At 47.1% G+C, this 26965-nt stretch overlaps 1 protein-coding gene across 6 annotated transcripts in view; it reads left to right on the top strand.

Annotated features, from left to right (window-relative positions):
• Window positions 1-26965, top strand: part of NEDD4 (NEDD4 E3 ubiquitin protein ligase) — a 2630465-nt gene that overhangs the window by 913956 nt on the left and 1689544 nt on the right. For all 6 annotated transcript variants that reach the window (XM_069624887.1, XM_069624886.1, XM_069624885.1 and 3 more), the window contains one exon: window positions 16231-16333. In XM_069624887.1, the coding sequence (XP_069480988.1) occupies window positions 16231-16333 (103 nt within the window). The remainder of the gene's footprint in view (window positions 1-16230; window positions 16334-26965) is intronic.

The raw sequence follows: 26965 nt of genomic DNA, 5'->3' as shown, positions 1-26965 counted from the left end.
CTAAATTGCTTGGCACTGCTATCAGACAGTAACAACCGTCGCACCCCAGTGGACCTGATTGGAGGGGTAGGTCCTTTCGTTACTACTCCTGCTTTGGTAGAGCGAGAGGACTGGCCAGTTAAAGGGGCCAAAGAAAATCCCCACATGGTGGATAATTGAGAGGTGCATATTCTGTCCAAGCAACGGCTGCTTTACCCTCAGCCACTGTTTCAGCCACCCCAAAACCTCTGAGGTTTTAGCCCACAAAACCCAGGTGGGAGACAGATTCTCATAATATCTGCAAGAATGGCAGCGTATTACTTCAGATGCTTGGGTGCTGGAAAAAGTAGCCCAGGGTTAAAAAAAAGATTTCCTCAATTGGCAAATCGCAGAAGCCACTAACAACTCAAAAAGCTGTTTGAAATTCTTAAGTCTCTGGAAAAGCCAGACCTATTATTTACAGACCTTACTCCTACCAACCAAGATTGTTCAAATGTCCAATTGGCTTTTGAAACTAAGATTGAAACAGCATGGGTACGGGTTGAAAACTATCTGTCCAAAGAGCCCCCTGTCGTACTTCTTGGTCCTCAGGTAGTGGTGGAAGAGTACCCTTGCTTCTTTCTCTACTATTACCATCACTGAGATGATCAAAACATTAGCCAGTAAACAGCCTTCTTTGTGTCGAGAAAACGTCATTCTACTTAAATTAGTACTTGCAAATAAAGAGATCATTTCTCCTTTCTTTGTCGTTTTGTTAATTCCTCTTTTTCTTGGAAATTGGTGCCTACTTCCATAAAGATGGTCACGGTCAAACCGCTGGTTAAATAAACCTGGCCTACATATTACAGACCTTATAATTTAAGACCAAATACGAATTGTAATTTGTTACTAAAAATCCTGGACAAAATTGTGACCACCCAATATCAAGCTTTTATTGAAAATATGGGAATTTTGTATCATAGACAATCTGGATTTAGACCATTTCACAGCACTGAAACAGCCCTCATTGATTTACTGTCGTAAATGCTTGACATTTTTGACCGAGGCAAAGCAGGCATATTACTCCTTTTGGACCTATCAGCTGCCTTCCACCTTCTGGATCGTGATCGACTAATCTCCACTCTTAGCAATGTCGGCCGGTGCTGCAAAGACTCCATCACCTGGTTCCAATCTTTTTTATCCCAGCTAGTCTCAAGAGTATGCGGGGTGATGCTATGCCGCTTCTCTCTCCTATTAACTGTGGTGTTCCACAGGGGGCATGTCTTTCCCCACTTCTTTCTAATCTTTATGCTAGGATCCTCTTTTTCACGGACTATGCTGGTGACACCCAGCTAGTTCTGGAATGATCTGGCCCTTATTAGCTGAACGCTGCTTATCTCAGACAGATGTATGCACAAATCGAGTCATGGATGAATCATCGTTGGATGTGCCTTAATGGCAATAAGACTGATCTATTGATCCTCACACCAGAGATAAGTTGCACCTTGATTACCATTCATTCGTGATCCACGACTGCACCATCTTAGTCGTTGATGAAGTAAAATCTTTAGGTGTTTACTTGAATTCCTCTCTTAATGCAGCACATGGGTAAATCATATCTCCAGATCCTGCTCATATCACCATCGCCTGCTCAGGAACATCCGTCCCTTTCTTTCAGAGACCAATTGTGCCTCCATTGCTCGTGCCACCATTCTTTCGCGTTTGGATTACTGTGATGCACTGTTATTAGGAACCAGTAAGAAATAAACGAGCAAACTGCAAATATCCCAGAATTATGCCGTTTGAATTGTCAAAGGCAAATCTAGGAGAGAACATATCTCGCGCAGTCGCAAGTCCCTCCATTCGCTACCTGTTAGTGCGCATATACAGTTTAAATCGGCAGCTGCTTGTCCACAGATGTCTCTATGGACGTGCACCTGTTTACCTTAAGAACTTGGTGACCCCTTACCATCCAGCAAGAGCTCTTCGCTCTTCAGCCAGGCACTGGTGATTCAACCCTCCTTCAAACGTGTAAATGGCTTAGGGATGGTTTTCCCAGTAACCTCTGCCCGGCTTTGGAATGCTCTGCCGCTGTCTGTAAGATTCGAAACTACCCTTGCTATTTTTTGTCAAGAGCTGAAAACCTACTTGTTTGATTAGGGGATTTTCTGCTTCCTATTGGTGTGTGTTCCTCTCACACCTGTCCTGTCGGTTTTTGTTTGTCATATTGTGTTGGTGTTTCCTGTCCTGCGCCCCGATGCCTTCTGGCTTTCGGCGCATTACAAATGAACAAATTAAATAAAAACAAACATTATCCAGATTAATAATATTAAGCATTACAGAATGCTATATATTGGCTGGGAAAAAATCCCCCAGAAGGCTTGAGGGCCCATTCCTCAGGGGGCCTGGCAACGTCTTCTGCTTTGCAAAGAGGGGTGCTGATAAATGATATTTGTGCGGTAGCCACCTAGTCTACTATTGATGCATTTACAAAATATTACTGCCTGGATTCGTCTTCAGGCCAGGAAGAAGGATTTCGAAAGGCAGTTTTACTTTCTGTCCATGACAAATCTTAAAAATACACCTGAACATTCGTACTCCCTCCTCCAAAACCTTCCACTGCTTTGGGGGTCTATCTGCAGATGAAGAATATGTGGGAGGACACAATCCAATCGAAGAACAAGTTACTTTCCCCAGGTAACGTTTTTTCGAGTGGATGTTCCTCCCATGTATTCCTCATCGTCCCTCCCAGCATACCCTGCAGTAGAATTTCTTTGCATTACACCTTATGCTCTTTAAAGGTCTGATACTGTCTTGGAAACACTGATGCCAGTAATTCTGCAAAACTAAGGTGTAAAAACAGAACTGAAGCTAACCGGCGCAGCGCACACAATATATTCCAGCAATGATGTTGACCCCGAGACTGAGGCCCTTGAGGGACTTCGAGTCCAAAGCATTGACGCGCAGCATCCTCTGTCGAAATATTTTTTCCGAAGCAGCTAAAGTTGACAGAGGAGATATCTAAAGATGAGGAATATGTGGGAGGAACATCCAGGCGAAAGAACGTTAGCCGGGGTAAGTAACTTGTTCTTCTAACTCACTCTGAAGAGGAGACGAGCAACTCTTAATGAGTGGCCTGAACTTTATTGGTAACTTGTTGAACCCTATGGACTTAGTCGCAGGCAAGGAAGGGGAGACTGAGTCTGGCTGTACCTTTAGCAGTCAAGCGTGCCTCGCCTGGATTGATGAGACTTTGGGGGAGACGCTCTGTCGCCGATTGATTCTGGCTCAATGTCATTTTAACTGTTTTAACCACATATTGCCTTTGTATTGTTGCCTCGTTTAATGTTCTTTTTGTGTCCAGTGCTTGAACCAGCTTCTTATGTTTTAGTAAGGCGTTGCTGGGCAGTAAGTTGGGTGTTGCTTTATATTGGTAGCACTGGTTGAATTGCCGAAGGTGATTGCCCGGCTGTGTTGTGCTATATTGCGCTACACTTTACCATGGTTAAGCGCAAGGCGACTAAATCTCCTAACGCCCAGGCTGGGAAGAGGTTGGCTCTCTTGTCCTCAAATATCAAGGACTCAAAACGTCATGATAGATGAAATAGCCTCCTTGCTGTATAAAATCGTGCCTATGCTTGCACAACCTGCTAACTTGCTGTCTAAAAGCAGGAAGAAAATCGGTAAAGAGAGTGAAGCTAAGCAGCCCAATAACTGTGTTGTAGTGGACGACAATTAACTCATATCACTGGGCCCAGGCCCAGAACCAGATTCTCCTGTAACAAGGAACACAGATGTTACATGTGGTCTCCAATCCAAAAAGCAGGTATTACTTATAGCTATGGAGAACTCGGCCCAAGAAAGTTTGTCAACAAATAAGGTATTGTTACCTGTTTTAGCATATGTTGGCATGATTCTAGCTGGTTATGAAGTTCCAAACCCCTCATCGTTCAACCCACATGGGAGTAAGCCGCCCAAGGCCAGGGGCCTCATCACGAGTTGGATGGTAGTTCTTGAATGTGGTAGCCACATTTAAGGGCTTGCCCTATCACGAGTTGGGAGCTAAATGGGCTGTTTTACCTCGAGCTTTTTGCTGGAGGTGAACATCCCATTTAGCACCCTGTTTTCAGCACTATTACCGCCAGCTCTATTAGCGTGCAGTATTAGTGCCAAGAATTTCCCACTGGGTCCCAGGGACCCAACGGGGAATGGGGAATTACCGTTCACGCCCAACCCGTGATCCGGCAGTAATACCGCCAGACAGATTGGCGCTAACGCTATTACAGTTGGGCGGTTATTACACCTGGAATACCGCCCAACCCGTGATGAGGCCCATAATGTCTGTAGAATTAAATAGTATGATGCAAGGAGGAGTAGGACATTTAACTAATGGGCCTGTAAAACTCAGTAACCAGGCTGAAGTCCTTGCGAGTTGCCTTGCACATTCCTACTTCGAATCAGTTCCGTCCTCTTGCAGGTCTGGCCACTCCTTGTTCTAATTCCCAAAAAGAAGCCAAACGGGCCCATCTGGCAGTCACTGGCAAAGCTAATAGTGACCATCATACTGGTATGACGTATCCCATTGAGGGGTGAACTGTTGATTACTGAGGATTGTGTGTGTTGTGAATGGCCTGCGAGCCGCTAACTATACTCTCTACCTTGAGTTTAAGAAATTGAAAGTTGAGGTAGGGACAGAGCCCAATGCCAGGGGCAAGATCGACCAATACTCTCCTCGTTTCGTCAAAAGTACAATAATTTCCTCCACTAATTCTAAGCCCACCGGGTGAAACAATGGCTAGCATTGTAAAGGTTATAAAACAACATGATGCTATACCTCCATTAAACAAGATTTGTTGACCTCCCAAGTATCATGAGGAAATCCAGCATGCATCTCCCAACTGGCATTCGGACAACCAAACCTTGCTTTTACCTGTACAACGTGCCCAAGTTGGCAACTAAATATGGAGACCCAGGGGATATTCTGGTAATTAAGGTGACCAATTGGCTTAAAGAAAATAAGGGCTGTTGCTCCATCACCAGAGAGGATATTGTTGCTTGCCAGCGGTTATTGACTTCCTCGAATAGGGATTATATTGAAGTTCATCTAGCCTTGGCCCATTTGCTAGAGGGCCTGTTTGGTATGGAGCAGAGGAGACTTCCTCTGCTGGGACCAGAAGTCGCAATTACCTTGATTCATCCAGTAAAAGATCCGATTGTGCCCCCAATCAAGGGGAGGGAAGACAGCCCAAGGAAGTGGTGCGAGAGTGGGGCCTGTAGTATTTGGGCGACCGGAACATAGTAGGCCGGCCCCTGTTGTTCTACACCCTGGCTGCAACCCCACACTTTTGAACAACTTCTGTACTATCTGTGCTCCCTTTTTTGCTCCGATAATACCACAAAGGGTTGTCCCAGAAATTCCCAATATGGAGATCACAAAAGAGGCACTGACCGCCAATACTGCGAGAGGTGATGGCTCAATCCTGGGGGAAGTTGACTGACTGGATGTGCCCCTTCCCACCCCGTGGTTGGCGCAACATCAGTGGATACAGACTGCTGTTCCTCTATTCTTGAAGACTCTAGGTCCCCTGGGGTTGTGACGCTACCAGATTCGGGGGTTGTGGGGCAGGCACTATCCTGGAACGTAGCAGGCCTCAGCAGGCACCTTGCAGATGAGTCTTGGGTGTGTCTAATACGTAAGCACCTTATTATTGGTTTTCAGAAAACATGGGTTATGGCAGCCCTTAGTACATAGGGCTATGCATCCTTTTTTATCCTGGCAGTCCAGGGTGTAAAGGGATTAGGCCAAGTTGAGGGCTGCTTTTCGGGATTCATCCATCAATATCTAGGGCCATCCATGTTGTTGAAACTGGTCCCCGGGACTTCTTGGAACTCCACTTAAGCTTCCGCGATGGCAAATGTATGCTATTAATTAATATATACAACCTTCAGGCAGCATGTGGAAGAACTTCTCTTTTTGAACACTTGCAACATCGTGTGGACATCTGAAGGTGTAAACATGGAGCGTTCTCAAAGATTATAGTCATGGGGACCTTAATTTGCAATTTGAACTGGTTGAGCTTAATGCCGACATTGCAGATGAAGAGGATAGGATCTGGGGTATAGGGGAGTTTCTGAGTGCTGCTCCAAAGAGGAAATATAAGAACTCTGAGGTCCTGGCAAGTCTAATGATGCCTGCCAGCCTGAGAGCATGTTTATTTTTATTTATTTATTGCATTTGTTATACGCCCAAACCCATGGGTGTCAAAGCGTAGGTTACAGTAAAGCTGGACTTTCCGATTACAGTGAGGAATAGTTACTTTTCATACAGATTTAGAAAAAAGCATTTTGAGACCGCAGCCAAGTTACAATATGCTTAAGCCTCTGGTTTCAATGAATACAGGTCCTATTGATTAATTAACATACATATAAGCACAATACAGTTACAGGAGAGGTAGGTAGTAATAGTACACAATAGCGAATCTTGCTAGGCCATTGGTGGTGCAGATGGGCTGACCATCGGAGAAATTCATGATTTAGTATTTGTTGAAAAAGCGCTTTTCTAATGTTTTCTTGAAACACTGGTGGAATGGTTCAATTCTAGTTTGAGGGGGGAGAGAGTTCCAGATTTTAGGAGCTAGTACTGGGAAACTACTTCACCCTGGCCTTGAACTTTTGTAACGTGGGATGAAGCGCTATTACTATTGTTTGATCTAAGTATTCCCGTGGGCTTTTTTAGGGTAATCGCATTGTTAAGGTATGTGGGTGCCTTTTTGGCGATACATTTGTGGGTGACACGTAGGGTTTTACCCCCTTAACTGCCATGGGTTTCCCCCCTCCAGTGCCAAGGCCTTTTTTGGTGATTTCGGTATGTCACCATTCAATGCCTTGTAACCTTTTTGTTAAATGAGATCTCGGCCAAATTTGGCCCCTTTTTTTCCCACATGTAGTCAGTCATAAGGCCGCCACCAAGGAATCCTAGTTTGCTGTAGGGGTGAGAGAAAATAACCAAAAAAGGAGAAAATGCCAATAAAATGATGTACAAAGAAGCCTGTAGTTTTTTCCTTGTAAGAGCTAGGAACAAATGGTTTGCGGTGCTGAATTCGCCATTTGCCAGGCTTTCAGGAACAGGTTGAGTGGTAACCAATGCAACATATCTTGATATCGTTACCAGCCGTTTTGTGAGAGGGAGGCGATTTTGGCCTTTTTTTTCCAATAGGACATGTGTAGACGGAATGGAAGAGAAGGGTAGCAAAGCTGAATGGGAGGACAGATGGCCATACATTTCTGAAACGTAGACAAAATTACAAGTTTAGGAAGGGGTTATTTGCGCAGGTCAGGCAACAACTATGTCTGGAAAAATTCCATAGTTTGGGGAAAAATTGGGAACATGACAGAAAAAAAGACATGCCGTGGACATGGTTGGCCTGGTAGTGCAATGGCTTCTGTGGATTTTTGAGAAAAGCAATGCTCCGCTACATTCCCCCGACTCTTCCAGTTAGGAAATCACACTTATAATTTTTAAAGCAATACCACAAGCCAAAAACTGAGCCATTGTACACAGGTTTTTTTATGCTTGTGGCCTAAACAGACGTACTTAGCATATGTAAGTAAAGAAAACAAATGTGGTGAGGAAGGGCACACATAATTGTTTTTGAAAGAGCACAGACAGACCTTTTGAGTGGTAGGTGACTTGTGCAGAGTGTTAGGGAGAATTCTCTTATAAGGCTAATTGCCCAAACCTAATGAGTCCCCCAGCAGCTTTGTTGGATTTTTGGGGTTTATTTTTTCTCCTGCTAAAAGTGAGACTCTTTTTCTCCCACTCTTAGACATGATTTGAGGTGTTCCTTTGACTTTGTAGGTGTTCTATGGGCTATGGGGTCCTTTACCCCATAGGGCTTCATGTTATTTTGATATGTGGGTTACACAGCACCCTCCGTGCAGTAACCCAGGGGTGTCGTCGCGACCCTCAAACATAGACTCCATACCTTGGGACTGACTACTGTCTCCCAGGGCATGTAAAGTCACCATTGGCTTTACTGGTCTCAAACTGTGAACAGAACCAGTACAAACCATCATATTGTGGACGTACTGGTCGGGCCAATTCGATTGCCCCGGGGTCTGTTGTTCGAGGGGGCACTGTCCAGTCCCCCCCGACCGAGTTTTGGCTGGTGGCAGTGGATACTACTTTTTATATTCGACCGCGAATATATTCCTATGGGATTTTCCCATTGTTCGAGGCTACCACTTTTTAAAATAGCCTCGAACATACCGCCGGTTTATTAAATTAATATAAATTCACTGGTTGGTTCCAAAATGGCGTTTGTGTTCGCTTCTGTGACTCCGACCTCGAGTGCTTTGTTCCACTTTTTGGCAGGCTTCTCCACAGAAGCCTCCAAATGTGGTGCCACTCTGTCTGGGTACCAAGGGGGTGCGGGAGGGGGTTTAAGCACCCTGGACTGAGTTGCCTCGGCAACTCAAGTCGCACTCTTGTGTGATTGGCCCAAGTGGTGAGTCGCCCGGCTCACCACTTGGCATGTTTGAGTGACAGCTAGGCTGAATGAATGGGGGTTTTCTGCATAAAAGCAGGGCTTTGGGGACTGGAACTTCAGACGTTACCACAGGACCTAGAGAATCCAAGGAGGGAGAAGCCGAGCCGACCTGCAATGACGACCCCACCAGTGGAGCCCTGCTTGAACCGTCTCACCACTTTTCCCAACGACAGAGAAGATCTCCAGTCCGGAGAGTCTTCTTCCTTTGACTGGTGGGGATAACCAGTTTGCCCGTCTTTTCGCCTTCCTGGACCATCTCGTGGCCGCCTTACCCGTGCCAAACACCCCGGCAACCGGACTACCACTGTTTACCACCACCGCGAAGAAGAGGGTAGTGCCTTGTAACTGGGAAACTGCGCGGCTGGTTTTCTTCCCTGGCAGTGCAATGACCTTCATCTTTCCTCCACGTCGAGACCTCCTCTTCCTCTGGACGAAACACCGACTTGCACCCGCTGCCAGGAACAACTGCCCCCGCTGGAGCGTTCTTCCCATTTCTGGTACTGTGTCCCGCCTGGCTTCCCTTGCGACAGATCGTTCGGGGTGACATTAAATCCTCGACTTTCTAACCTGGGTTAGCCTGGGGCCTGTTAACTAACTTTTCCAGACTTGATCGCAACCTTTTGTGAACTATCTACAAAGACTCTTTGGGCATAACCCCACTGTGTGATCCTGGACACATTTCGCTTGCTCTCTCTAAGAGTGGGCCTGGCATTTGGACTTCCTTGCTCTCCAGTAGACTTTGCCTAGCCTGCCTCACTGTGGTTCTTTGAAAGGTATTGAAATTGTGTGCTTCCATAACTTTGCCTTTTCCCTCCCTTTTTCTATAACTTATTAGAGTGCCATCTTATGTTAAGCGCTCGCTTCTGTCTGAAAATAAGTGGTGTTTCTCACTAAGATTTGTTTAATAAGTAATTAGGGTTGTATATATATATATATATATATAATAGTGACTGTGTGTTGAATTTACTTACCTCTTTTTGTGATAGTGTAATTTACAAGTGTGTCTTTAAATAAATAATGATATACTTTTACACCAAAGCTCTGGTCAGTGTTTGCTTGTGCTACTGTATCTCTGTACCTATTGTGTATACTCTATATACTGCCTAACTCATCTCGAGAGAAGTCTGACTGCTCAGCCACAGCTACCAGGTAAATCTGGGTGGTACAGACTGCTACCAATTGGGTTTACTGCCAACCACCTGTAGTCCTAAATCTTTTGCAGTGGTCCCTAAGGGAACTGCACAGGTTTCTGCCTAACAATGTCTTTGACTTGTTATGTGCTTATGGGCTTTGGGGTTCCTTTTTACTCCATAGGGTATCATCTGTTTTTCTGTATGTGTGGTACACAGCACCCTCAGTGCAGTACCACAGGGGCGTCACAGTGACCCCCAAACATAGACTCCATACCCTGGGACTGACTACTGTCTCCCAGGGCATGTAAAGTCACCATTGGCTTTACTGGTCCAAAATTGGGAACAGAACCAGTACAAACCATGAGATTGTGGAAGTACTGGTAAGGGGTAATTCGATTGCCCCTGGGTCTGTTTTTGAGGGGGCACTGTCCTGTCCCCCCTCGTCGAGTTTCTGGCTGGTGGCAGTGGTTACCACGCGAAATATTCCACCGGAATATTCTCTATGGGATTTTCCCATTGATTTTAAACGCACCACTTTTTGGTGCAATGTTAAAGATACTGCTGGTATATTTATTTAATATTAAATCACTGGTTGGGTCTTTTTGCCAGAACTCGATTCTAAAATGGCATTTGTGTCCGTCTCTGTAACTCTGACCAAGGTCAAGTCCTTTGTTCCACTATTTTGGCGTGCTTCTCCACAGAAGCCTTCCAAATGGTGCCTCTCTGTCTGGGTTCCACAGGAAGGGTGGAGGGGGGAATTGGCAACCTGGACTGCGTTGCCTTAGCAACCCAGGTCGCACTCTACTCTGATTGGCCCAGTGGTGAGCCGCCCGGCTCACCACTTAGCATGTGTGATTGACAGCTAGGCTGATAAATGGGTTTTTTTTTGCATAAAAGCAGGGCCTTTGGGACTGGAACTTCAGAAGTCGCCACAGGACCTAAGAATCCAAAGAGGGACGAAGCTGAGCCATCTGCAACGACACCACCGGTGAAGCCCTGCTGCAGCTACCTCACCACTTTCCCGACGACAAGAGAAGATCTTCTGCTGGACGAGTCTTCTTCCTGTGAGCTGGTGGGACCAACCATTTCACCCTTTTCGCCTTCCAAAGACGGCCCTTGGTCGAATCGCCCGTGCCAAGCACCCCGGCGGCCGATAGCCAAGCTCGCCACTTTTGACGGAGAATGAAAGGACCGCACCTTTTAATCGGGAACTCCGCGGCTGGTTTCATCCCTGTGAAGTGCAACAACACCACGTTTCCTCCTCGACGAGATCTTCTCCTACCCTGGTCGGAACCACGAACTTCAACCACTGCAAGGAACAACTGCCCCCGCTGGAGCTTCCTTTCTCTTTAAGGTACTGTGTCCTGCCTGGCCTCCCTTTCTACAGATTGCTAAAGGTGACCCTTAAATCCTTGGCTTCTAAACTGGGTTGGCTCCAGGCCTTCTAACTATATCTTCTGACTCACCCAAACCTCTTTTGAACACTCTGCAAAGACTTTCAGTGCACTTTTAACCGTGTGATCCTGGGCACATTTCGCTTGGCTCCCTTTAAAGTGGGCCTAGCCTATGAACTTTGGCTCTACAGTATAACCTGCCTTTCTCCCCTTGCTTTGAACTCTTATAAGAGTTGGGAACTGTTTTATTTTATGTTTTGCCTTTTCTCTCCCTTTTTAACCTAAACTGTTGGAGTGCCATCTAGGTTAAGCGCTCACTTCTGTCTTAACAAATAGTTGTGCTTTAACCCTGATTTATCTGATAGTTATCAATGGAGGTGTGTATACTTACCTGACTGTGTTTTAGATTACTTTTCATTGAGAGTGCTAGTGTATTACCTAAAGTGTTGCGTTCCCACAGGTGTCACAACGAAAACGGTACCTCACATGCGTGGGTGCACCTACCTGGGCACTTTGCAGGGGTCGCACAAATTGAAGTGCCAAAAATGACGATAGCTTGTCCTTGGCCACACAAACGTAATGTCAAGTCCTTGGCACTTAAGAGGTTAAAAATTATTCTGGCTCTAATGGGAAGCCAATGTGCTTCTGTCCTCGTATTAGTTATGTGATAATTATTTTAAGCCAAGGGCTGCTTGCAGTGCTTTATTTTGCAGCAATTGGAGTTCGGTCAGATTAGCATTAGATGAGCCTAATAGTAGAATGTTGCAATAGTCTAATTTTGACAGAATCGGAGCATGGGCAAGAGTAAAACAGTTTTGCGGGGTCAAGGCAATAAGTTTGGAGGTGTAAGAAGTGGCTGATGAGAGGAAATTGACATGCTTGGTCATTGTTAGATTAGTGTCTAGGTGGACACCCAAAGTTTTGACTTGCTCGAGGACTGGGTTGGGTGTGCCATCAGTGGTGATAGATGTATAATCGGCATGGAGAGATTTAATTTTAGCAGGGGAGCCTACGATAAGGATCTCAGTCTTTTGTTCGTTGAGGCACAGACTGTTTGTGGCCATACAGTTTTGGATTATGGCATAAATCTTATTTAATGGTAGTAGTGTCTTCATCATGGTTGCTGGTAATGGGAATGAGGATCTGGGTGTCATCGATGAAGTTTGTGTAGATGACACCCATAGCGTCCAAGACTGCAAATAGCAGCTTGGTGTAAGCATTATAAAGAGTGGGTGAAAGGCAAGAACAATGTGGTACCCCTATAGGAACTGGTATGGGATCCACAGATTCCTTTCCAATGGATACTCTTGAAGTGCGTTCTGCATGGAAGGATTTAACCCACAGGATGGCTTCATGCTAGAATTAAGTTTTCGGACAGTGTGATGCATAGTTTATCGTGGTCCACCAGATCGAATGCGGCGGACAGGTCTAATAGGAGTAGGATGCAGAGGTTACCAGAGTCTCTTATAGAATCCATATGGATTTTGAGGTCCAGTAATGCCGATTCGGTACTGTGATTGGGCCGGAAGCCAGAGTTGATTTTGTTCCAAATGGTTTTGTATTTGAGAGTAGACTATTTTATCTTTAATTTTTACCAGGAAAGGCACAGTAGTTATGGGGTAATAGTTTGTAGGTACCGTAGGGTCCAACAATGCTTTTTTAATGAGTGGGGTGGCACAAGCTCCTTTGATGCTGGCAGGGACGATACTGGTACTGAAGAATGCATTAACAAATTTGGTGATGATATGAGCTAGCGCGACAAGATGAGCGGGAAGCAGTCTCCTTTGCAATTGGATGGTTTAAGGGTGGAAATGGTGTCCAAAACCTGGTGCTGGCTGACCAGAGAATTTGAATTGAGTGGCTAAGTTTTCACAGTCTTTATCTACAATTGGGGGGGAGCGTTTTTGCTGGCTAAGAGCTTTCTTTTGGCTAGAATTTTATCTTGGAGCAGGCTTATTTTTGAGGCAAGTACATTCTGTATGGTAGTACACCAGCCTTTACTAGTTTTGACAGCGGTAGTTGATAGGGTTTTTTAACTCTCTTAGTATGTTAAAAGTTCTTTAGAGTTTGATACAGCATTGTTTATCCGGGAGTTCAGGGCAATGGTTTTATGAGCTATGACAGTTGATTTATAAAGTTTATCTCCCTGAAAAGACTTGGCTGAGTCAGCCGTAAGTGACTTTTGTGGATATGTTCCAGAGATCTCTTGTTACACCGAAGGCCCACCAGTTCCTCATTTAACCAGAAATTGGTGCGCTTGGCCAGACGTGGTGTTTTAGTTATAAGTGTGGCTAAGGTGTCAGTGGTAGTTTTGAGACAATTGTGATAAGTAGTAAGGCAGTTGGGGTTGGTGTTGGTGGAAGTTTGGGTTGAGAGGGCCTTCTGCATTACAGGGGTGAGGCTATAAACTGTAAGATTACTGGCATTTCTGGTTTCGATTGGGTCAAGTGCATTGTGCACAGGGGTGCATTTCTTTTGAGTCATTAAGTTGAAGCAAATGAGGTAGTGGTCAGACCAATTGATTGCTGTGATGGACTCAATTGAAGGGCTAATGTTTAAGGTAAGTATCCAGTCTGATATTCTCCCTTTGGCATGTGTAGGTGAGTTCACTAGTTGGGTGAAATTCATGTCGGTGAGAGCAGAGGGGATGGCCTTTGCATCGGAGTCCTGTTTATCATTAAAACCTAAATTGATATTGCCTAGAATAATTAATTTAGTATTGGGCATGAGGTAAGGCGTGATGATGAGTGGGATATTATATTCCGGATGGTTATGTTGTTAGGTGCTCTGTAAATGATAAGAATGTTGGTTGTTGTTTTAGGGTCTGTTGAGAGTTTGAGGAGTAGTTCATATCCTTGTAGTACATCTAACGGTTGTAATCTTAGTTGAAGATTAGATCTGGCAATGATAGCAACACCTCCTCCTATGGAGTTTAGCCTGCCAGCCCTGTATATATTAAAATCAGGGGGGGGATGGCTAGCGCTAGGAGGGGTCCTGATGCTTGATGTAGCCAGGTTTCAGTAGCAACTAGTACCCAGGTCCTGAATCTCGAGTGTGTGGGCTCCTAAGGATCGCACATTAAGGAGGGTGCCTTTGAGGATAGTGGGGGGTTCTGGCACGGGAAGTGGGGGGCTGTGGGCTGGGATCCTGGGGATCTATGTAGTTTAATAGTCTGACTTGTGAACGTGCCGTGTTGTAGTGTGAGCATAGCAGATATTTGGCTCTTGGAATGTGGGGTAGTATGGAGCACTTGTGCATATGAGAGGTGAGTTTGCTTGGAGGTAATGCTGTGGTAGTGGCAGGAGCTGGTCCGAGAAGCTAATCTAGATAACCTATCACTACATGTAATGAATGTGTGGCGGTTATGAATGGGAAGCTGTCTCAAACTAGTACGTGTACCATCAAGTGTTCTAAAGTTGTCGGTGGTGTTACAAGATCGTAGTTCTTTAGCCAGGGTAATCGGATTGTGCTGGGTTGCAGCTTTGTGTAATAAGGTGCCTAAAGGTTTCCTATGGGCGTCTTTGTAGTAAATTATAGGCGGATATGTAAACAGGGAAGTTTTGTTTAGGAATGGGATGGGACAAGAGAGCGGGTGGGTGGTGACGGAGGCAGCCAAGTTTGTCAAGGCCCTTTCCCACAAGGATGAAAGCACCTCCTGTACAGCGCACAGTGATATCCGTACTGGAGTGTGGCTTCAAACTCGGAGGTGGTGAAGATGGAGGCATAGTGGAGGTAAAACAGGGTGCAATTATTAGAAGTGCAATTAATTGTTCAAACACACAGGTAATTTGCAGGGTAGCAATTCTATGCGCATAGGCAAGATGCCACTATCCTCTTAAATAGACAAACAGTGTACACTTATTAGAAATTGGGCACAGACCTAATGCAATTATTTGTTCAAACACACAGCAGATTCCTGGGTTGACTCCCCACCCAGCAAGACATTTAATTATGCCAATCGATCTGGCCTGATAGACTAATACAATGTTGAACCTGGAGGTATGGCTGCTAATTATCGACTTTAAAGTGCCACCACAGGCTGAGAGCGATCATTGTCCATTAATCATAACAGCTGGCCCAAAGTTGTTTGGGTTGATAGAGAAGCGGGTGGATAGCCCGTCTGTTCCTATTTCAATGATTCGGCTCTCTAGACGTGCATTGAAGTGGGCAAAAATGTATCACAATGTTGTACTGCCAGAAATATGCAACCATATATTGCCAACCTTCAAGAGCTATTTTTCTGTGCGTTTTAATACACAAACTGCTTTTGTGGGGGCATATTCTGCCCCTGGCTGCCCTGAGGAACAATTGGAACCACAGTGTGATTCCCGACATTCCCATTCTGCTTGGATGCAATTGAAGACGTGGTCAATTTTTGTCCTGCTTTGCCCATATTATGGTGACCCGAGGAAAGGATCTTTAGAGTCTCTCCTAAATGCTTGTAGGGTTAATACTAAGGTAGAGGCCATGTCACTATGCCTAGCAGCCAAAGATAAAGCTGCAACTTTTGCTGTTGGCTGGTATCTGTTGAGGGCTTGGAGAAGATGATCTAAATATGCTAACTAGCCAAAGGGGGCCGTTCAAGCGCCCCCACTTGTCTGCGTCCTTATATGGCATATTGTATTTTGTGTGCTAATTTATATAAACGAGGGTCCAGTAACGGATTATTACGATTTGCCGTCTATGGCCAAACCTCAACCTTTGGTCTTCCAATGGTCATTGAAGAATAGCTCATTTACACCTTGTAAGAACCCTTACCAATGATTCAAATTGATGATCTTAAATGTAGATCTGTTTTGTGTGAGTGTTTTTAAATGATTTTACATTGATTAGCCCTGGATTCTGTATATTTATGCCTTGGTGTTTTTTTCTTCTCTCTATTGTTGTGTACTGTATGTTTTGACTTTTATGGTATTTTTACCGAAATAAAGCACACATGAAACAAAACGTATTGTGAAAGATTAATAGATTGAGCTATGTTTTTCTGTATGTGATTTTCTGTTGCTTTTTAAGACCATGTTCAATAAAAGCAAGTGGCTGTCAGGCCTACTGGTTGACAGTTCACTCTATTTGCATTTCCAAACATTGCTGCTACATTTATAATTAATGTTCAACATGTCCATTCATATTAAAAAAAAACCTATCACAGTTCGGTGGTTAGTTTGTAGTTATTAACAAAACTAAATCTCTTTCTAGTCACAAATCGCGAGTGAAAGGCAATCTTAGACTGAAAATGACATACTTGCCTAAAGATAATGGATCTGGAGAAGAAAGTGCTGATCAGATTGAGGAGTCTGAGGTATGTTAAGGAAGAACAGTTAATCGCTTTGGTTTGTAATGACTCCTATTGTAGAGGGTTGCGACCTTTGGCTCCTCAAATGTTTTGGATTACAACTGCCATCGTCCATTTCTAGCATAGGCAATGGTGGGGTGTTATGGAAGCCCAGTAAAAAACCTCTGGAGGGCAAATGTTTCAGACCCCTGCTTAATGTAACAGGAAGGCATGTTATCGTAAGTTAAACACAAAATCCTTTGGATGTCTGTATCCGTTTCTCCCGAACTGCTGAAATTAAATCTTATTGAATAGTGTTATTTTAAACTTGGGTTATTGTGACATTTATACAAATTGTTCCGGATAAAATTAGTTTGCAAATATTTAGTATCCATAATGTAATGATTTAAGTTTAATGCCCTGTCTTATAATGTACAACCAACACAAAGCATTGCAGTTCCCTTGCCATCAGGTGATTGTCATGAAAGTCACAATGCAGACTTGTGGAGATCAATTGATATTGGCAATTCTTCTGTGTTGTCTACTGTTGGTACTGTGCTGTATAAAAGTTTTACTGGACAGGAAATGATTCTCCTATTAGGGCTAGGGATTATGTTTGCAAAATGTCTCCTCAATTATCTTTATGGCTTTACTACTCCTCTCTCCCTTCCATTTGCGTTCTCTACTGTGGTGGACTGTTTTGTAAAAATAAAACGCAGACCACGTTTCTAATTGTTTCATCTTTAATAATCAACTTTTAAACCAATCAACCATCTGTTGGAGATGCATTCCCTCAGGTCATTTGAATGAGAGCGTTTTGCGTTTGCGTCCTGTCTTCAGGAGGCTTTGTTTTTAATCTGACCGCTCCTTTTGCAAAATCTCTTCATCAAATATCTTCTATACTTTGTGTTGTTTAAGGCGCACTATCCTAGTGTCGGTCTCTTTAAACTCATCAATCTTTTGATCTTTGTTCATTGTTGCGATCACAGAGCTGTGTTTTCTTTCTTAACTTGGAAAAGAATACTGCTCCAACTATGGCAACTTGGTGTGTCCTTGGAATGATACAGACAACATTCTGTGAGGCTGGAGAAAATAACGATTGTAGCAGCGGCACCGAAACCACACCTATATTCAGCAGTGACCAGGTTCCTGAGCTGCACCTCAAGACAGTGTAATTAGGGGCAGGTTGTATCTGAGAGTGTACTGCACCCTTAATTTAATTGTTGGGTCTCCATCCCCAGCACTGGCATTATTAAGGGAAATTATTTGTTTTTAGATGTTTCCCAGATTGCAATTTCCAGTTCCCTTAGGTGAGCACCCACAGGGTCTTTAGTCACTGTTGGCCACGGACCACTCCTAAAGCACTGATTAAAACCCCCAGCTTTAAAGAGTTTCAAAATGTGCTGGGCATTGTATGCCATGGAGGTCACGAAGGCTGGGCCCTCCTAACACCACAATGACATAATTGAAGACAGTTTGCTTGGGGAGGGACATGTAGTTAAACCCTAAGGGTACAGTATCCTCATAGGCTCTAATACGAAAAGGCAACCTCTAATGTTCTAAGACTGCAGTTTCACCGTCCCTATACAACAGTGGGGGACCAAAGGCCTGAGGTGTTAAAATACCCACATTGGTGCTCCTACAATTCAAGGGCATTGGCACTGAGTGAGCACCCAAAAAGAGTGCTAAGCTCCAAGGCCAACATGTGTATCCCAACCTCACTTAAGAGTGCTGTTGCCACCGACCCAGCCTTTCCTCTTTTAATAAATACAGGCCAGCAGAAGTAAAAACACCTGGTGCAGGATAGACAGCAGCCCAAAGGCAGGCACCCAAACATGGTGCTGAAAAGTAAGCAATACACATTCAGGAAAATGGTGGGATTAAGATTGCAGCTGAAAAATAATATAAGAAAACAGACCTGCAAAGGATCCAAAAAAAGTTGGGCATCCAATCACATACACCCAGTTAGGGCTCCAAGGTTTTCGATGTAGAAACTCAGACTCCGACTAAGATTATTTCAATCACACAGATGCATTCATAGTGCCATAGGGTACTTTCCAAACACCAGGCTCAGAGGTTTTCAAAACAACCCTTAAACTGGCGAATACCTATGCACCAGCACTAAAATTGCTTTCTAGTGGACTTCATACTAGATGTCTTCACAGATGGCACAAGAATCGCTTCAATTTCAAAAGTAGCTTAGGGGCTTTCATTCACAGTTTGATAGGTCCTAGGGTCGTCCCTCTCTCTCTTGTATCCAAGCTTCTGCCTAATCCCTGAGATCCAGGTTAGTAGATGCAGATCGTTGACCCACACTGTCTAGGTCTGTCTCCAGCTAGTTGGGAGTACCTAAAGACAGAACGCCTTATCTCTCTAAAATCCCTCAGGGACTTGCTTGCTCTCCCTCCTTTATCCAGTTGTTCATTTTCTATGAGGAGTTGGGAATTGTATCGTACAAATACCTTTTTGGCTTCAGTCCTCTGTTTAGCATAGTCACTCTCCCCTTCCCACTCTTTCTTCTCAACTACCTCGCCTCACTCATCCCTCCAAACATCTATCCCTGCAATGTCTCTCACTCCTTCTAGGTCCTTCCCCACCATTTGACGGTTACTACTCCTTCCACTACTCTACTGTGCCCACCTGCACCCCACTACTCCCTTCTCCACACCTCTCCTTCCTCCAATTTTCCAAACACCTTCCTTTCACTCCGTAACATCCACTTCATAGTCACTCCCTACACTTCACTTTCTAACCACATGTGCCACACAACCATGCACACGCACAGCAGTACCACTTTCAGCCTCTAGCCCCAATACCACACCGTCTCCAATAATCTCAAGTCTGGTCTTTTTGTCATCCTCCACGACTGACCACACCCAAATAATACACAATTCCTGCTTCCTGTTGCTTCCATATAGTCCTCCCCTGCCCCTCCTATGATGGGTCCTCTTTCCCTTGCCAATCTGGCCCCGTCTTCTCCACCCAGGCTGGTGACATGCCATGTGAAGTCAGAAATGGCGGGCTAAGCCCTGCCCCGTTTGTCACACTGTCAAGGTGCAGAATTGCCATGGCGACTTGTGAAGTCCAGTGTCTCTGCTTGTGTTGGCCGTTGCTTGGAGTGTCCCTCTGGTAAGCCCTGAGGGTTTTTTGTTTCCCCAAGTAGTTAAAGGCTGTCTAGGGTAGTAGGTGGTGACTGCGACTGTCCACTGTAGCCACCCTGCTGCACTGCGTGGCTGTTCTCCCACCAAGCTTAGGCGTTGTGGTTCTCTGTCGCCTTCCTCTCAGAGGACGGTCATAGCAGAAAGCTAGGGAACTGCTGGTTGATGGTCTGTTGCATGTTCTCTGCTGCTACTGTGGGGCAGCCAGCAGAGATCTCTTCGGGATGTGCAGTCTTGGTTTCTGGGTCTAGAAAAATCTTCATTGACTTGTTTGGTACCTGCCGTGTGTTTTACTGAAAATGGCCGTAATACCAAGAACCACTTTAGGATGCAGGGTTTGAGTCTTAATTGTTGGCCATTCATACCAGTGGAGCACAGTCAGTGATGAGTTCAAATCTATGGCTGGTCAGATAATACTGTATGGTATAACATCCTACTTTATGGCAATGTCTTCCAGCTTGATTATGGAGTTGTTCATTTTGTGGGAATTAAGTTTACGACTGAAGTAGATTATAGATGACCATTCTCCCTTATCCACATGTGAAATTACTGCACGCAGCCCAACAGTAGCAGTGTCATTTCTGCAGAAAAAACTCTTGGGAGTGGCGAAGTTTTGCATAATTATAACAGGACTTTTACTTTTTCTTTAGCTGATCTAGGGCAGCCTAAGCTTTATCCCGTTTGATGTTAGCACACCCCGTCTTTCGTTTGTGAGTGGTCCTGCTGTTTCAGAGGAGTTGGGTATCATCCAGTGATAGCATCCAGCTAACTATAGGAAGACCCATATGGCTTTCTTCGTGATCAATCATTGTACTTGCTGGATTGCTTCGACTTTGGCCTCCTGGGACAACACTTGACCATTTCCAACTTTGAATCCCATAAATTGGACTGAGAATTGGCCCTCAGGTGTACTTTCCTCAATTGTTTACATACCATTGTAAATTGTTGTAAGTGTTCCAGTTTAAACTATGCACTACAATATCATCGAGATGGCTCTGACCCGGCAAATCCTCAGCAGGGTTCCAGCATGTGGTCCATCGGCCTAAGGAAGGGTGTTGTGGCCCGATATATTCCGAAGGCTAGGACTGTGAACTGAAACAGGCTTTCTGGAGTTGAGAAGGACATCTTTACTTTAGCATCCTCATCCAAAGGAACCTGCCCCTAGCCCTTTTCAGGTTGAGTGTTGAGATAAACTTTGTCGATTCCAGTCTCAACCAATTTATCTATTCTGGGCATAGTTAAGGCGACAAATCGGTAGTTCTCATTAAGCTGATCGAAGTCTGCAATAAACGCCATGAATGGTCTGGCTTGGCAACCATGGCAATTAGAGAGTCCATTCTATGTGTCAAACATGTTGATATGCCCAATTCCATTTTCTCATGTGCACCAGAGAAGAACTGGAACGATATGTCAGAGGAGATAAAATTGCAAGTGGCAGCAGGAGGTGAAAGGGGTGTTAGATTATGTCCTGCTACTCACATGCCTTTACTATGTTGTTTAGCAACATGAGAGACACCAGAGGTCTAAAAGGGCCATTGGAACCACCTAACTAACATATTATTCAATCTTTTTTCATACAAGGAATATGTTACAAGGGAGAGATGAAATAAGGAACAGTTGGGGGATAAATGGAATTTCTCAGACAAAAAAAATCTGTGACGTGAATGTCCCAAAAGCGATGCATGGGAGTTTAGAAGAAGAGGGTAGTTTAATTAATAAGTAACCAACAAGACCCAATATGGGGGATATCACCTATTCTGGGTCAGAGAGGATATTTATGCAGCTTACTGGATACAGTGTGAAGGGGAGGCAGCCATTTACCTTTTGATGCATTGTGCTGTGGTAATCGTCTTTTCTGAGGATTGTGAAATCTACTTAGATCACATGCTGTGTATAGGCCGACATCTAGTGGAAGCTGCAGAGTATTACAGTCGTTTTTAGAAACCCGAAAAGGGACGTCGAATAGGTCGTGCCAGTAATACTATCCCTAGTATGATGTCCCCTGTACCCATGATCTCTCACGCGTGTAGGACCATCAGATTGTTTTTTTCCGCCATATTAGTCGGACGCATGTTGCGGAGTTCCTTCGGCGCTAAGCCGTTTTATAGTTCAATTAATGTTAATACTTCTCCTTTCCCCTTTCCACCGTACACCGAAGACAGACGCCGGTGAAGATCGGAGAAATCAACTGTTGAAGACTGCCACAATGGACTCCGGGCCTCGGAAGGCCTCTGGCCTCGGCCCTATCAGTAGGGAGAGTGGGGGGTGGTCATGATTCCCACTTTTATTTATTTATATATATTCGCCCCGGTGCCATATTGTACCTTATGGAGAGTACTCCATTCAAATTCTGGCCTAAATGCACTAGGAAAATTCCCTGGGTGGATAAGCATCTTACGTGCAATCTTAGTCTCCCAAGAGACCACTCCGAGGCTAACTGTGGAGCCTGCAGGCTCTTCAAGCCGAAGACCTTTAAGGACCGCTCAGCTAAGCGCTGGGCCCACCACGGCAGGCAACTAGAGGCCATGGACGTAGAAGGGACATTCAGCGATGGCAGCAACGCCGCCGAATCGGATGGCGAGGGCAAAGGGGTGACATCGGTCACCCGTGCTCAGGCCCCTGACCGCGAAGGACTGGCCGGCGGCCACGTTGTGGGGATTACACCCGGCGGCAAAAGCGCTACACATTCTTCCTCCACTAAAACATGACTCGACACGCGTGTCGAACGATTGGCACCGGACAACACCACGAGAGCGGTCCAATGAATCTTTGTCCTCTGGGCGTTCCCTTTCGCGTTCGCTTCATGGCAATGCCCAACCGTCTTCGGTTGAGAAAGGTGTCGCCCGATCAACCATCTCCGAGGCCCGGTCGTCGGATGACGATACCACCCTGCACCCTCAAGTGGCTAGACGTGATGCGTCTGACGTACACCCGAGATTCGGCATCCTTCTTCTAATCCCGCCTCCGAAACATGACGCGATGCATCGGACCCCTCGGAGGCCCCTAAAAAGTCTGGTAAACACTCGTCTAGCCATGGGAGAGGGGATAAGCAGCAGAAAAAGCCATCTTCGGATCCCCATGTTCATAGGGAGAAGCATAAGGCCCCAAAGGTAATAGGGAAGTCCAAGGTTTCAAAACCTACCCCAAAGACAAAGCTCATACCTCTCACTGCTGAGAATATGGGCACTGATGAGGATATGGGCATCACTCTGGAACCAGTAACTATGCCTAGCTCTAAAGATTGAAGCTCAGCAGACATTGACGGGGTCATGACAAGGTTAACATTCATGGCTAATTTTTATAAAGGGACCCTAACTACTTTTGTAGTTACTATAACACCCCTCCCACCTCTGCACCTTCTGGGTCCAAAGTAACACCTGTGTCCTCCCCTCTCAACCCCTTACTAAGAAACACCGCTTAGATGCCCCTTTCCAGGGTTTGGTCACAGACCCCTTCGTAGTGGAGCCATATCACCCTGATTCCTATTGTGACGAGACAGAGCCTCTAGATGTTGAGGACCAAGTGGGTGACCCTTGTTATGGGGATGACGAAGACCAGGAGGATGATGATCAAGCTGAAGCTTACAACATTGACTCCCCGGTTCCTAAAGACCCCCCCAGTGCATGACTTGCCTGTAGACAACCAACCCCTCCTTAATGATGTGCTGGCTAAGGCGGCTGCCCACTTCAGTATTGACTCACAGGGTGTTCAGGAAGACACATATTTCGCTGAGGAAATCCTAGGGGATATGAAAGCTATTACTCAGGCTATCCCATTGCTAAAGTCCATCCAGCGCAGGACTGAACCCTCGCTGCAAACCCCGAATCTCACTTGAGTGGTTAATCCGAGGGTCGAGAAATTTTTCTGTGCCGCGCCCTCTGATCGCCTGTACATTAGGGGTCAATTAAAACCTGATTCCCTGGTTGTGACAACCACCAGGAAGAGGGTGGGTACCCCGATTTCTTCCTCGGAAGCACCTCCCGATAAGGAGAGCAAACGTCTCTATGGCCTGGGAAGGAAAGTTGCCTCCACTGCGGCCTATCAGGCAAGAATTGACAACAGTGCCACCTTTTGGCAAGCTACAATTGCCATCAGTGGGAGGAAGTATCCGCCTTGGCTTCCTCCGCACCCGACCCCTTAAAGAGCCTGTTGGCTCGGGTGGCAGCAGAAGGGAGATCTGTGTCAGGCTGAATGTTAAAGACTAACTTTGATGCAGTGGATAATGCTGGGAGGTTAATCGCAGAGGGCACTATTATCAAGCGTCACGGTTGGCTTAGACAGTCAGGTTTTGCAACCCTAATAGATATGCCTGTGGAGCCGAATGTACTATTCAGTAAGACAGTTGAGGAAACCTTGAAGACGCAAAAGAGGAGTACGAGACACCCTAAAATCTCTTGGCCAACTCACCAACAAACCCTCTGGACAGGGGGTAAAAACAATTCTCCAGCATGGGGTCTGGCATGGATTCACATGCTCATGAATATTCCCCGTCGTCAGGCTGGGAATCCTCGGTAAAGAAAAAACCAGTATCAGTTTCGTTTCTGATCTGTCTTTCGTAGTAATAACCAATCACTGGTCTCTGCGTCATACTGACCACAGCCAATGACTGCCCTCTACCTAAGCACCGCCTCTGGCAGCCATCTTCAGATTTTTACCGCACGTTCATGTGTTGGGATCCTCGTGCTATTGCTCTCGAGCGTTAGTGCTATTTTTTCACGTTTTTTCTCAAAAACTTCGTTTTTTCGGTCAAAAGAGCCTCAAGCTCCACCGACTCTCCATCCGATCAACGGGGACCCGTGTCGGATTCGTCTGCGCCCCTCAAGGGTGAAGATTTCGTCGAGCTACGTTTTTGGAGGACTCCAGAAGCTTCTCAGGCCCGGACATGGCCCAGGAGAAGGGAAGCTCGACGCCCGGAAAGCTGTTCAGGGTCTGCCTCGGATGCCAGCTGCAGAACGTCTTTAAGGAGGACGAACACACCTTTTGTCTCTACTGCTTACATGAGGACAAGACGCACGTGGAGAAGGACTGTGCGTTTTGCGGCAATATGTCGGAGCGGACCATGAAGGACCGCCATCAACGCCTCGCCAACTGGCTGGAAGGGAAGAGCCCGTCAGGCGAGAAGAAGAGGAAGAAATCCGAGCGGTCTTCTAAGACCTTTGAGGACGCCCCGGCGACGGGGGTCCAACACAAGGCCAAGCACCGCGAGTCCGCTGGCACCGGGAGCGCCGAACGGTCGGGCTCTACGGGCGCCAGGCAGGGCGCACCCTCCCCGGCACCATCAACCACGAGCCAACGCTCTGGGTCGGGTAAGAGGAAGGCCGAGCACCCGGCGAAGCTCCTGGAGAGGCCCCGGTCGAGCTCTAAGGCAGAGGAGGAGCGTGGCAGTGCCCCCTCCCTCAAGGATAAGGCGGTGAGCGCACCTAAGGTGGTGAAGGCCTTGATCCATCCGACCAAGCCCTCTATCGAAACGGTCGCGGCGGCCCTGGCTCAGCCTGTGGAGGCTGCACCAGTGGTGGCGACCTCAGGGCCCAGAATCTCCCTGCCTCCTCGGAGGGAGTCTTCTTTTGTGCCCATCGATAGGACCCCCGTGAAACCCTCCGTGGGGAAGAAGGGGGGGCAGGGCGTCGTCGTAGATTCGGCCTCAACCTCAGAAGAGGAGCTGATCGAGGTCTTAAGCCACGGCCTAGGCGTGGAACAAGGCCAGCCCGTCGGAATGGACCCCGACGCAGGTGACGACGACGACATCGTCGAGGATACCGACGGGGCCCCTGCTCGCCCGTCGGATTCCCCTCTGCCAGCGCCGCAAGACAACTCGGCGGCCATTTTGTTGCCCATACAGTCCTTATGCTCTGAGATAAGGACGAGGCTACCGTTACCGACGGAGGAACCTCTCCCGTCGGGGGATCCAGAACCGGGACCTTCTGGTGTTCCCCCTACCAAGAAAAGAAGGATCCATCCACCACCTCCTTTTCAACCGTCGCGCCCCGTCCAGCCCTCCTCCCCGTCCACCCGAGGGGATGATACGGGGACTGACACGGCAGCGACGGGTACGGACGACGAGGCATACGACGAGGATATTCCGTCGTCGCCTCCCACCAGGGCTTCTCCGCCCGACGAGATCGGATCTTTCCACTCCATGATCTCCAGGGCTTCCGAGCTTTTCCAACTCTGCCCTGAGGAGAAGAAAAAGGAAGGCTTCCTTTATCAGCGGCGCGAGGCCAAGAGGAAGACGGTCCTCGCAGTGCCTCTGTTGGACGACATTTGGGATGAGGGCCTTTCCCTCCTCAAGAACCCTTCCACGACGCCAGCTAGAAGAGACCGGTACGAGAAGAAGTACCGGGTCCCTGACACGGCCCCCCTATGCCTCCGGGCGCAGCCTACCCCGGATTCCGTCGTCTCTGCGGCAGCCAGGAAGAAAGCGGGTGGGGGTGCGGCCTCCACATCGACTTCCCCGCCGGACGGCGAGGGAAAGAAATTGGATGCTATGGGGCGTAGAGTCATCTCGTCGGCAGCGACGACGATTAAAGCGGCCAACGCCTTGGCTATCGTGGCCCGCTACGACAGGGAGCTCTGGTACAAGATAGCTCCCCTGCTGGATTTTCTGCCGGACGACAAGAGGGCGGAGGCCCTGGAGATCCTGCAGGAAGGTGAGGTGGCCTCGGACCACGCCATCACCGTGGCGACGGACATCGCCGACACTGGGTTCCGCCAGCTGGGCAACGGCGTTTGCCTTCGACGTCGTGGATGGCTCAAAGCTACGGACTTCCGGCAGGACGTCCAGACCAGAGTCCTGGACATGCCCTTCGACGGGAACAACCTGTTTGGCAAGACAGTGGACGATTCCCTTCAGGCCATCAAGGCGGATACTGAGACGGCCCGGGCCCTTGGAGTCCTGCAGCAACGACGGACGCCCTTTCGGAGCGGCGGAGGCAAGGGCGCCTCCAAAGGTTCCGGCGGCGGTTTCGCTTCCTACCGTCAAGCGGCCCGCTCGTCGGCGCAAGAGGCCTACAGAGGACGAGGCAAGTCTAGCGGACCCCGCCGTCGTCGCCAAGGAGGTCAAGGCGGCAAGGCCGCGTCCAAGCAGGATTGAACCGGCCGTGGGGTCGGGCCCCCACCGAAGCACCCCGGTGGGAGGCCGGCTGGCGGGCTTCGTCAGCGTGTGGGAGTCCATCTCCACCGACCGTTGGGTGCTGGACGCCCTGGCCCGGGGCCACGTGCTCGAGTTTCAAAGAAGGTGCCCGCGCGTCCCCCCCGTGGCCAGGAAAGAACTTCACGTCCCTCAACTTCTCCTGGAGGTAAAGGCGATGCTCAGAAAGGGCGCCATCGAACTCGTCCCAAAGAGGCTTCGGGGCTCCGGAGTCTACTCGAGATACTTCCTCGTGAAGAAGAAGACGGGAGGATGGCGCCCCATTCTAGACCTGCGACGTCTGAACAAGTTCATCAAGGCGCAGAAGTTCCGGATGGTCACCCTCCAGCACGTCCTGGGTCAGCTGGAGGAAGG

This window comes from Ambystoma mexicanum, chromosome 11 (assembly GCF_040938575.1).
Source record: "Ambystoma mexicanum isolate Mex_15411 chromosome 11, UKY_AmexF1_1, whole genome shotgun sequence".
NCBI classification, from domain to species: Eukaryota; Metazoa; Chordata; class Amphibia; order Caudata; family Ambystomatidae; genus Ambystoma; species Ambystoma mexicanum.
Note: the sequence above shows the minus strand (reverse complement) of the source record. Positions and strands in the feature narration are given on the sequence as shown.